The sequence below is a fragment of the Rhinolophus sinicus genome, chromosome 14, assembly GCF_057876585.1.
Source record: "Rhinolophus sinicus isolate RSI-liver-muscle chromosome 14, RSI-T2T, whole genome shotgun sequence".
Taxonomy (NCBI): Eukaryota; Metazoa; Chordata; class Mammalia; order Chiroptera; family Rhinolophidae; genus Rhinolophus; species Rhinolophus sinicus.
The window spans coordinates 112,513,549-112,526,685 of NC_142514.1; the positions used below are offsets into that span (position 1 = coordinate 112,513,549).

The 13,137-nt window shown below is 33.2% G+C and overlaps 1 protein-coding gene across 4 annotated transcripts in view; it reads left to right on the forward strand.

Moving 5' to 3' along the window:
- Positions 1 to 13,137, forward strand: part of ALKBH8 (alkB homolog 8, tRNA methyltransferase) — a 58,623-nt gene that overhangs the window by 5,689 nt on the left and 39,797 nt on the right. For 2 of the 4 annotated variants that reach the window (XM_019715705.3, XM_019715704.3), the window contains 6 exons: positions 73 to 208; positions 3,662 to 3,899; positions 6,083 to 6,214; positions 6,872 to 6,967; positions 8,496 to 8,600; positions 9,866 to 9,936. In XM_019715705.3, the coding sequence (XP_019571264.2) occupies positions 73 to 208; positions 3,662 to 3,899; positions 6,083 to 6,214; positions 6,872 to 6,967; positions 8,496 to 8,600; positions 9,866 to 9,936 (778 nt within the window). Of the gene's footprint in view, positions 1 to 70; positions 209 to 1,528; positions 1,603 to 3,661; positions 3,900 to 6,082; positions 6,215 to 6,871; positions 6,968 to 8,495; positions 8,601 to 9,865; positions 9,937 to 13,137 lie in introns of those variants that run through there. The other 2 variants (XM_074335530.2, XM_019715707.3) reach the window with 2 other exon arrangements.

Consider the following 13,137-nt stretch of genomic DNA (forward strand, 5'->3'; position numbering starts at 1 on the left):
ATGAATAGCATCATTATAACTGTCCCTTCAGGACTTTTAAGGTTGACATTTTGTACTTTTTTTCTTTTCCAGTATTGCCATGGATAGCAACCATCAAAGTAATTACAAACTCAGTAAAACTGAGAAGAAATTCTTAAGGAAACAGGTGAAAGCCAGGCACACTTTGCTGAGACATGAAGGCATTGAAACAGTATCCTATGCCACTCAGGTGACCTAAAACTATTATTGTCCTTTGAATGTAAATGTATTGCCATGCAATGTATTGTAGTAATATTTGTTAATTGCTCAGAAAAGGAGGCTGTAATGGTTTAGTCATATGTTATATTTATATTAAATATCCATATGTTAGGATCTGCTAACCTATTTTAAGACATACCCTAGTGTAGTTTGAATTTGCATCGATTGTGTTGGTTGAACTATGAGGGAGTTGTAGGTATGTGTTAATAACAATAACATTGTACAGCTGTTTACAGTTTACAAGGCATACCCATTCATTATTTAATTTCTTAAAAAATCCTATGAGATAGATGAGAAAACAAAGATTTTGAGAGGTTGTAATTGATATAACGTGACTGAAACTTAAAGCTACATCTTTTGTATCCTAATTCAATCTTCTTTCTTTTCTTTGTAAGTTCATCTGTATTATAGCTATATGCTAGAAAACATTTTATGTTTATTGCATCTTATTTACAAAGCCTTTTCATTATCTTATGGCAATAATTATATTAGGTTGGTACAAAAGTTATTGTTGTTTAAAAGGTTAAAACTAATTGCAGAAACTGCAATTACTTTTGTACCAACCTAATATTTAGGGGACTTTGAAACTTCCTAGGCTATGAATTAGAAAAACTTACTGTGACTCTTAGATTCCCCACTTATTTGGGCATGAGCAGTATCCTTTGACCTCAGCTTTCTTCATTTGTAAGGACGTTGTAGTGCATACTTTTTAAAATCCAGTTAGATTGTTAGATTCTAAAGAGGATATGTATATGACAGTACTTACTAGTCATTAAAATGCCTTATGAATTCCTCCCTCCATCCTTCTCTTCCTTTCCCTTCCCTTCTCCTTCCTCCCTCCCTCCCTTCCTTTATTCCTTCCTTCCAATATCTTTCTGGTTCTAAAGCTATAGGATAAGAGTAGGAAGGAACCTTAGCCTTCATCTAACTGAGGGCCAATGACAAACAATTGAGAAGGTGAATCTGGGATTAAAATTTAGGTCTCTTGACTCCCAGATAAATGCTTCTTCTGTTTTCTGTGCTGCATCATAGTTTAGGAATGAGTAATCTTTGAGGAGATTTAATTTTAGCAGGTAAAAGGCCCACACTTTGATTGTCTTAACTATTAATGACTTTAGAGAATTTAAACCAAATTCCTATGAAAAGCTTGGAATAGATAATAGATTAGGATTAATATGTTTTTACACACTTTCTTCCAAGAGCTGCTGAAGCTATGCAGCATTCAGAAGATTAAACTGGCACATCCTCTGTCTTCTCTTCCCAAGTGTAACTTGCTTTTTCTTCCTTACAGGGTCATGAAGAGAAGTGGTAAGAAAAGAAATGGGCTAAGTTTGTTTGCTGCCTCTGAAGCCTGTTTCTGGTTGGGTCTGTCTTTTCTTTCAAATCTCTAGAAGCGTTAATCTCACCTTCGTGGCTTTTGAAATGTCAATTTGTTTAGGTTTGATATTTTTATCCACAGTGTTTTTAGAGGAAAAGAGTAAAATTGTAGAAGGACCTCCAATGATATATGATCTATCCAGGGGAGAACAAATGCTTTTTTTTACCATGTGTTAGAAATATAGGTGCCTTTATGGAAATGTGTAGCCATAGTGAGATTTCTCTAGAGTGATCCTCAAATTGTCAGGACCAAACATAACACAAAAAATTCCGAATTCTCTACTTCATATTACTGGGAAAATTGCTTAGCTGAAAAATTATAAATAAAACAATAACTGCATTTAATTATACTGTATAACTCACATGTAATAGTAAATAAATTTCTCCCTTCTGTCTCCCACTGAACTTGTTTTCGTGTGGTCTGCTGTTAGGCTCGCCTACAAATCACTTAGAATCTTTGAGGACCACTGATAACTCCTCAGGTCACACCTCGCCGTCGTCCTCAGTTCCTAGATATGCAGTGGAACCTTGTCATTTACAGAATCTTTGAGTTCCCTAGATTTGGGAATACGGAAATGTTTTTGTGACTATGGCAGCATGTAACCAAATTATTTTGGTAGTTTTATTTATAAATTTCACTGAATGAGGTCCAGGGCAAGCCATCTGAGGCTAAATTTTATACCATATTTTATAGTATTGTATCAGCGTGTTGTTTATTATGTGTATACTTGCATACATACAAAGTATTGGCTGTCCCATAAAAGAACAGAGCTGTACATTTTTTGTTATCTCATTTTAAATGATTCTATTACATTCTTTTAAAACAAGGTTCTAGATATTCCCATTTTGTGTATATGAAACTAATACAGTATGTTCTAATCTCTAGTTTAGTATAAATCAGGGGCAAACTACTCTCCTCAAGTCAAAGCTGGCTTGTGAACTAAGAGTGAGTTTTACATTTTTAAAGGTTGTTAAATAAAAACAAGGTTATGTGACAGAGACTTACGTGACCTGTGAAGCCTAAAATATTTACTATGTGATCATTTTTAGAAGTTTGCCTATACCTGATATAGATGAGCTGATGAGAATAGACCATCAATACTTTACTTTTACTATGCTACAAAGTTTTTAGAAGGCATGGATCAAAAATTAAACATCTTAACATCATGTAGAATGTTTTTAAGTACCAAGATTATAAGGGCACTAGGCCATGAACATCAGAATAAAAATAGGAGACCCCCACCCCAAAAAAATAATCCCTGAATAAAGTTTAGTGCAGACTGCAGATGACAGGAAGTAAGCACGAAACTTAAAAAGGAAAACATTGTAATTACAAAATGACTGAATTACTTAAACACAGAAAAATTTTTTATTCAGTATAGCCTGTAATTTGTTTTTCTTTGAGTCAATACCTTTACTTTTAGTTTTTAGTAAACATTGTATAATGGTTATATCAAAAGTGTGAATTCTGGAAACTGACAGAAACAGAAATAAGTTTGAAACCTAGCTTCATCGTCGATGAAGTGGGGCTAATATTACCAACTTTGTAGAATTATTGTGAAAATTATTTTCATAAGGATTAAGTAGGTAAAAATATATAGCAAGCACAGTGTCTGGCAAAAAAGTAAATATTAGTAATTAACTCCTTGTTTTTTCCACCTCTCTTCCTCCTGTTTCTCTTTCATTATGTTAAATTTATATTTGAACAGTAATAAGTTATCTTTAATTTGTATGTAGGTCATTAAGAAATGAATATTTTACTAAAAATGCTATTTAAAAATCAGTATTATTTACAACAAAGGAGTACTTTTTAATCCCTAAATATTTAGTAAATTGATTTACATACTTTGTATGAAATTAGAAAACCAAATAACCACTGTAAAGGAACTTTTTTTCTTTCTTAATTACACCTTTGTAGAAATCTTGTTTAAAAAAATCTTATTTTATCTTATTTAAAAATAATCTTATTTTATCTTATTTTAAAATCTTTAAAAATAAACAGGTTGATATCAATTGTTCATGTTTCTTTTTTTGTTGTTTTTTTAAGATCCTGGTTGTTGCCAATGGTGGTTTGGGTAATGGTGTGAGTAGGAACCAGCTGTTTCCAGTTTTAGAGAGATTTGGACAAGTGGATGCTCTCTTAATGCCTCCTGATAAGCCCTACGCATTTGTAATATACAAAACTATAGAAGAATCCAAGAAAGCCTATGTTACCCTCAATGGAAAAGAAATAGTGGATGATTTAGGACAAAAGATCATTCTGTACTTCAATTTTGTGGAAAAAGGTATTATTATACAGGTATCTTTTAAAAACTAGTTCTTGCTTTTGTTTGAGTTTTCTTTCCTTTTCTTGGGAGGTTCAGTTATTGTGAAACAAAATAGGACATCAGTTAAGACAGCCCTTTTCCCTTTAACATTATGTAAGCACCTAGTTGGTGCCAGGTCTGGGACAAGTGGTTGAAGAGAGGTCAATTAAGACATAGCCTGCCTTTAAGGAGCTGATCCCCCCAACCTAACAATAGGTTTATTATGCATGTTACTTATTTTGGAACCCTGCTACCTGTCATTATGTTTTTCATAATTTAATGTTGAGGACTCAGATCACCAATTTATTTTACGGTATCTACCCAGAAGCTTGTGATTAGTTACTTAAGAACTAATTGTAACCTAAATGATTATGTGCTAAGCTTCATATTTATGGAGGAACACCTTAAGCCACCAAAGATCCTTAAAGCTTTATGGTGGCGCTGTCCAGAATTTTCTGTGATGATGGAAATGTTCATATGTTCATATCTGCGCTTCCAACAGATATGATTGTGATTGAGGAACTGATTTTTCAATTTAATTGTATTTAAATTAATTAAGTTTACTAATTTAAATGAAAGCTTTATAGAGTGGTTTACAGAAATATTATAGAGATTATTACATCTTTTCACCACTGCCCCATGGAAACGAGATGTATTGAGATGAACTTTGATTTAGACATCTAATCTCTCTACTATAATCATTTGTCACCTACTTAGGCAGTTAGAAAGTTTTGTTTAAATATCCTGTGGGTGGGTAGGTGAGTGTAATCTTACCCAATTTATGTTTTTGTAAAATAAAACTCCAAGGAAACCTTTACAGACTCTTTCAAAGATACATTTTAAAAGTTGTAATTTTCTGTGATTATATGTATTTAATTTTAAATCTGATTTAAGCTTTACAGATGATAAAAACTAGATTATCTCCATATTTTATGTTTGAAAATTGAATGGCTTAGGAGTAAGTTTTAATCAGAAAATACTGTCCTTTTGGTTTTCCCCCATTCAGCATATTGAACATTCTTTAAGAAATTGCATACACACACAAAAAAAAAATTTACAAAGTGAGTTTTAGAGTCATCTATTCAAAATCCTACATTAGATCCAGATGTACTTCTAAGATTGTTACAATTATGTTTATAACCATGGAAATCATTTTTAATAGAAATGAATAGAGAATAGAATGAATAGAAGATAGAACTGTGTCACGAATATTTTGATACTTGCTTTGATATCTACTACCAGATAGCCACTGAATAACAAAGAGATATTTTTAATTCTTTTTAATACATATATTTGGAAAACTCTATACTTGCACTGTAAATTACCGGTTTTTAAGGAATTTTCCCCAAAGTTTTCCTTATATAATTTGAATAAATAATATAATGCCTGGAATATAGTAAACACTTTGTAAATATCAGATGATTCACTATTTATAGTTCTGAAATATTAATAAAATCTAGTTGATATTTATATTATTTTTGTGGACTTTTACATTAAATTATTCAAAGATGAAAACTATTCAGCAGAAAGCTTCAAAAATCATGTCCGTAAGAAGAATGATCAGATCTCTAATAGTAAATGTTAATTATACTATTCCCTTTAATCATAAATTATTTTTTCCTTTTCCTTCTAGAGCTGTATTTATCTAAAACTTTGAAGGACATGTGCTCTTAATTTATGCTAAATATATGCTAAATTCTTCATACAATGACATTTTTATTTTAGAAAATTGTGTTATTTTATATGTTTCTATTACTTGACCACAGCCAGTGTCAAGAACCTATGGGCAAAACTGAGCATTAAATTTTTTGTATTCAGTATTTATAGACAATCTGACTTGTTTATAGAGGGGCATACTATAGATATTATAAGAAATTTTGTTTCTTAGTGAGTTTTAAAAATTGGCTCAATCATGATCGAACAGAATATTTAAGTGAATACTATTCTATTTGCTATTGGTAATTGCAGTAGATAAAATGCACCATAATTTTTATCTTGGTCTTTAATTTTGTACTGTTAATATGTCTTGTGCCTTTTAGCATTCTTATTTGTTAAAATGAGATTGGGAGTTTTATGAACTGATAAATGGCTATTGGACAGAATTATTTGTATATAGGAACTTTAAGTTTTGTATGTGACTATTTTAATTTGTTTTCCCACAGCACAATGGAAGGAGTTGGGGCTTCAAGCCTTACCCCCAGGCCTCATGGTAGTAGAAGAAATTATTTCTTCTGAGGATGAGAAAATGCTTTTGGAAAGTGTTAACTGGACAGAAGATAAAGACAATCAAAATTGTAAGTAAAACCTTTAAAATTTGATATTTAGAAGTTTCTGCAAAATGCCGTGTTACTGATCCTTCTTTTTTTCTCCTCCTTTGGTTCATTAAAACTCTGGTATGTCCTCAAAATTACTGAAGGTAGCCTGGATCCAATGTGAGGAAGTCATACCAACAATGCTTAGTAGCATTCATAATAAATGACATTTATATAGCTTTCAATTTTAAACTCCAAACTGGTTAATATTTATTAGCCAACATTTGTAGACCTAACATTTATAAGCCTTTTTACATATATTATCTTACTTGATTCTCTCATCTGTAAGGCATATTTCCTATGAGGAATCAGCGTTTCACTGCCATACCATTATCATGTAGTAAGAGCCTCCTGGAGATAGTTGCAAATTAGTTATTCTGACTCTTTCCAGATCATTAGCAGTACTGTGAGTGGCAGTATACATATTTAGCTCTTTCAGATTGATTGGGTGAGGGTTCCAATTTTTGTTGTATAAGAATAGGAGGTATTGGAGAATTTTATTAATGACTGTAATTTAGCAGTTAATAAAAGTTGCTATTACTAAAGTAATTAATCCTTACTTACAATGTTTACTTTGAAGTATGTGAAGGAATGAAATTCTTTTTTACCCAAACAGTTTATTTTCTTCCCTTCATGCAGTTCAAAAATCGTTAAAACACAGAAGGGTAAAGCATTTTGGTTATGAATTCCACTATGAGAACAACAATGTAGATAAAGATAAACCGTTACCTGGGGGTAAGTAATTGTTAGTAAATGCTGGTCAGAAAAAAGGATTTAATGTATTAGAAGTATATTACAGTTGAGGGTGTTTCATTTGTCATTTGTAGGTAAATTATCAAAACAGTTGATTAAATTTAAAACATTTTAGTTAGCTAAATAATGTAGTTTTGTGTTAAAAAATTCATACATACAAAGCTAAAGTTCCTCTTGAACAACTGACTGTCCTTACATCCATACTTCTTCTTAGAAGTAGTACCATTAACAGTTTAGTATATATTATTCCAATCCTTTAAAAAATGAGTTTATATCCAACTATAGATACCTATAAAAGTATATCATTGTTAACATGTATTATCGTACAGGTGTATATTCATATATTACACGTATCATTCCAACTTGTTCTTTTCCCTTTATATCTTGGATACCTTATCTAGGTTTTCATTTTATTGAATGACAATCGATAATAGTTTATTCAGTTAGTTCCTTTCAGATAGACAGTTTGGTTATTTCTGGTTTTTAGATTTTACAAGTAGTAGTGCTGCAGTGAATATCTTTGTACATGACTCTTTATGCACCAAGCAAGAGTTTCTAAAGTAGATTACTAAATTAGAATTGTGTCAAAGTTACGTTCATTTAAAAATGTTAATAGACAATGACAAATTGCCCCCTAAAACAGCATACCAACGTATTCTCCCCAATGTGCATCCCCAACCCCCCCACCAACATGTGATATTGTTAAACTTTTGATTTCATAATTGCCTGATTAACTAGTGAGGTTGCCATTTGTATTTCCTTTCCTATGAATTCTTTTTCATATCCTTTACCAGTTTTTTTCTATTGAGTTGTCTAATTTATTAATAAGCATTTACTATATAAGCTGGATATTAATCCTTTGGTACAATTGTTTGTTGGAGTTCAATTTATCTATATTTTTATGACTTTGGTCTTATTTAAGGGTATTCTTCCCTCATGAAAAAACATTTATGACTCTAATAAAAGTAAGTTCCACTTTGAAAATTGTTTTTTAAAGACAAATAATTTAAAAAATAAATTGAATTATTTAAAATAAAATAAAAAGTGGTCATGTTGGTTTCCAGTATATAATATAGTAAATTTTATAATTTTATTACTATTTATCAAATAGTATTTGGTATTACAAAATACCAAAATTATTGTCAGCAAAATTATTATTTTATTATTATTATTATTTTGAGGGGTGGCCGGTTAGCTCAGTTGGTTAGAGCATGGTGCTAGTAACACCGATGTTGCTGGTTCGATCCCTGTAAGGGCCACTGTGAGCTGTGCCTTCCTTAAAAAAAAAATTATTATTTTGGACATTGTATTTAATAAAATCCAATAGAGTAACCTCAAAAGATTGTTAAGGTTTTCTTTTTATTTTACTTTGCTTATGGGTTTATTGTTATATTTGAATCTGAATACTAAATTAAAATCTGTGTGATTTTTATCACAGTGACTGTTTTTTATTCTTGGGTAAAACATGCAAAGTAAGTATTTTAATATATTTCACCTTTATATACCTCAGGTCTTCCTGACATTTGTGATAGCATTTTGGAGAAGTGGTTGAAGGAAGGTTTTATTAGATATAAACCTGATCAATTGACTGTAAACCAGTATGAACCTGGGCATGGTGAGTATTTCTTTTAAAATTCCAGTCATATATTTCATAACTAAGTAGATGATGTAACTCTCTAAGATCAGAGATATTTTTAGCTCAAACTGAGTAATTTGCTTATGTTTGTTACCTTTGTTGACTTTAATCCCTTGCAAATCTCAGTTAATCTCTGGAGAAACTTGCATCTCAGAGTGTAAACAGACTGACACAATTGCTATTTGTGATTTTTTCTTTTGTTCGTCACCCAATGTTTTATTTAAAGAGGGAGAAGATTGCTTTAAAAACATAGGAGACATGTATAATGGAAGAAACCAAATAATTTACAGGTGCAGGCATACCTTGTTTTATTGTACTTTACTACATGTCACAGATGTTGTTTTTTACAAATTGAAGGCAAGACCCTCCACCAGCCAAAAGACTATGATTCACTTTATTGCAATACTTGCTTTATTTCTGTGGTCTGGGATAGAGTTATGCCTGTACAGAGAAGGCTAATTGGTTGCATGATCTTGCTGTTCTTTCTCCTCTGTTGAGATGTGGAAGACAATTCTAGGATGACATGTTAGTGAAAAATCTTTAGGTTATTGATTTTTTTGTACTTGTTACATCTTCATCTGATATTTGTAGTAATCAAATGATCTTAAGAGTTTTATTAATGTCAAGAGTTGCGGGGTTTGTTTTTCTGCGTTTATCATGATGTATTATGACTGCTTATTTACTGATCAGTCTTTTCATTGGTCTGTAAGCTCCTTGAGTACAGGGACTATATATTTTACGTGCTTTATATACTCTCACCATGTAGCAAAGTTCCTTTCGCTTAAGAGATACTCAGTTAATATAGAATGAGAAATTGGTGGGAGAAACCATATCTTAATTATTTATATGCTTAGTCTTCACAACTGGCTGTTGCTTTTTGTTCTACAAGTACTTGGGGTTCCAGTGTTTAAGGAGAAAAATGAGTTTGTTATTTATCTTTCACATCTTCCTCTTGGGCTGGGATTGAGTCAATGTCCTAGTTAAGCGTTCACTCTCATATCTTGATTTTAGAATCAAGTCCCAGTGGCACTTTAACATGAAGTTAAGATATTTTTAGTATAGATTTACTTTAATTTTATTTACTTAGTGACACTCACCCTAAATGTTTCTTTTTAACTAAAATTATATTACATTCCTGATTAACAAACAATGTTTTCACCATATTAGTGTGAGGCTATATTAAAAGTCATCTTAAAGCTACCAAAAGGAAAAATGAAGTAATGTTTTATCCTGTCTCATCTTAGGAATTCCTGCTCATATTGATACACACTCTGCTTTTGAGGATGAGATCGTTTCTCTCAGTTTGGGGTCAGAGGTAAATGTTTAGACTTTTTTTTGTTTTGTTTTTAATTGGGGAATATTGGGGAATAGTGTGTTTCTCCAGGGCCCATCAGCTCCAAGTCGCTGTCCTTCAGTCTAGCTACGGAGGGCGCAGCTCAGCTCCAAGTCCAGTCGCCATTTTCACTCTTTTAGTTGCAGGGGACGCAGGCCACCATCCTATGCAGGAATTGAACCGGCAACCCTGTTGTTGAGTCTTGCGCTCTAACCAACTGAGCCATCCGGCCGCCCTAGACATTTTTTATTAGTTATCAACAAATGTCTTACCTTATGCAATGCCTTTTTCATAGGCTTTCCCACGTTTCTTAATTCAGATGAATTAAGATTTTAAAATGAAAAGTAAAGGCACCATCAACACTTATATTTCTTACAGAATGTGAAATTATCACAGCCCCTTCTTTTAGGTGTCCAAAGTTTTATCCATCAGGTCATTGGATGCCAGGAAAAACCCTGTAATTTAATTTTATTTTTAGAAGTTTAAAATCCTTACTCCCCTTAGTGCAATAGCTGGCTGAAGCAGCATTGCCATCTAGTGGCAAAAGATAGTAGCTGCAGGCTATAGAAAAAGGAAACAACTAAGATGTACATGTCTGGAATTTTGATAAATGTATGTTTTCACATATATTGCCTGATTCGGTCCCTTCAAAAACTTTGAGCACTAGAGGGTAATGGCTTCATTTTTACAAATGAGGAATAAGAAGTTCGTGTTTATTCATTGACTTGTTTCTATAGCTGCACTTTACTTGATCTGCTGCTAAAGAAGCTATGAAAAGCATAGTTTAAAATAGTCCATGCAAACTTCAGGTAGAGTTTTAGGTAGGAAACAATTTTAAATCTAGAAGAATCCTTCAAATCTGAGGCCGTCTAATCTAACTAGAGGTTGCTTCAAAATCTGATCTTGTTCTTGAGGCCAATACTATTTACTAGTGTTTTATTGTATTTGTGTAGTTCCTAACACTACCGTAGGTGTTCAGTGCTTTGACTTTTAACCTTCGCTGAGCTCGTGTGATCATGTTGATACTGTGACTAGAGAGCAGTGCTATTTGGGACTACATGTGTGGATTCTTATTAAGTCCTTTCAAAAATAATGAGGATGGGAAGGAAAAAGAGCTCTTTCTGTTTGGTTTATTTTCATTTTACCTCTTATCCTGGCTTGTAGCTTTAGGGGGCCAGGAAAGAACATCTCTGTCTGCTCCCACCAGCCCCTAACAGTTTAACCAGTTGAGAAACGAGAAAAAAGTAAATGGAGATCAGAATGTCAATTTAAGTACTGAGAAAATATGGGAGAACGTGGCTGTAGATCTGTAGCCAAGTGGACTTGTTATAATACTTCACCTCTGACTTAGAAAGACATACCATCTCTTTTCACTGGCGCAGCCAGGCAACTGGAGACCTCCCTCACAGTCAGAGACTGCCCCTGTAACACAGGACATGAAGGAGCACACACTAGATTCTGCAGACCAGCTGGATCTGATCAAGAGAGAGGGAAGGGCTCAGCCAAGGAAGCTTGGCGTCAGGCTGACCAATCCGCTAAGGTACGCCTTTTCTCTTGGGGAGTTAGAAGTGAAGGAGTAGAGAGAAGTTAGGTGTATTCTTCCTATACTTTCACTGCTATGTAAATTCCCTCCTCTTCTAGGGAAATACGAGGAATGGGAACTAAGTGTTCTAACACCTTACAAGGTCATTATGCAGTATTTAATTAAAAGTTGTAAAGGAGGAGAAACTTGCACTTTAGTTGAACTGAAAATCTGCTGTAATCATTATCTCCATTTGGTGTCTCTAGAAGCATATCATTTTTAGCTGCCAGTTTGAATGGAGTTTTTGGTTAAAGCCATCTTTGCAATAGCAGGAAAGCATGCATCTTATAGGTTACGACAAAAACAGTAGATTTTTTTGTAAAAGACAGCTTTTGACGAGAAGTGAATCTTTGTAAATTTTTCTATTTACTAAACATTTAAAATTTTTAGACTATTTAAAGCAGTCTACTATATTTGGGGCCCTTTATTCCATCTGTAAAATGAGATTAATAATGCCTCTTGCTTGGCTGAAGGATTGTGATGGGAATAAAGTGAGTTAATGAATGTGAAAATGTTTTTCAAACTCAGAGCAATCCACACGAGTCAAGTCTTATTACTAGGCATGCTGCTTCTTGGGCTCCTCTTTTGAAAGCTTCACTCTGTGACAAAGGGAAGCTCATGATCTCGTGGCCTTGTAATAAGATTTCAAGTCGCCACCAGAAAGATGGCTTTCATCTTTTCTTCTTGCATTCACCCACTTTTGCTCTTCTGTTTTGTTTTTGATGCCATGTAGTTACTTGAATTCTCTCCTAGCTCCTTGTCCCAGACCTGGAATCTGGGTCCCTTTTTCTTTATTTTCTCATCCTTGACGGCCTTAATTGTTTTAAGAAATGTACTGTAGTATCTACTCCAGTTTCCATTTCATTGTAGTATTTGTCAGTGGCACCATTGTTTTGTTTTGTTATTAGTGTTTATTTTGTTTGTTTGTTTCTCCTTGGCTACACATCTTTCATTATGTTATCTCTTCTCTCTCCAGGCTCATGTTTTCAGCAAATCGTTATTGAGTCCAGCTTGATCTCCTGAAATAGGGTATTGAATAAAGTTCTTTGTGTGTATGAAATGTCTTGAGCTACCCAATTTCTCTACTGCCAGCTGAATGGATTTATAGCTTCTCTGGTTTTTTTCCAACCTGGTTTCTGAGTGGTTTGCCCCAGAGATGTTCTGATGCTGGAGCAATTCTCATCACTTCTATTTGTCGGGAATGATTTACAGGGTACTTCTCTTTTAGGAGTTTATTGCTTTAACGGACAAATGTTACATTATTTTCTGATCTGATCTTCAGCACAAACGGGGGGTGGAAAAGATATTTTCTTTATAAAGCTTAAAATAACAAATACAATCTGAACCCTGGGCATACTGACCTCATCTCCAACCTCAGCTTCAGCCCTCAACATTTGAATATATAAGCAATATTTACAGCTTCAGAAGCCAAACAATTTCTCCTTCCTATTTTTATCTTGATTCCAGGCCTCAGACTTTATTCTTATCTGAGAGTCCTTGGAATATTTACATTCTGAAGTTCTAATAGATTGTCTCTGCTGTATAGCTCTGCACTCCCTTCTCTCATCCTTTATAGTTTATTTGTGATATTTTCCATTATC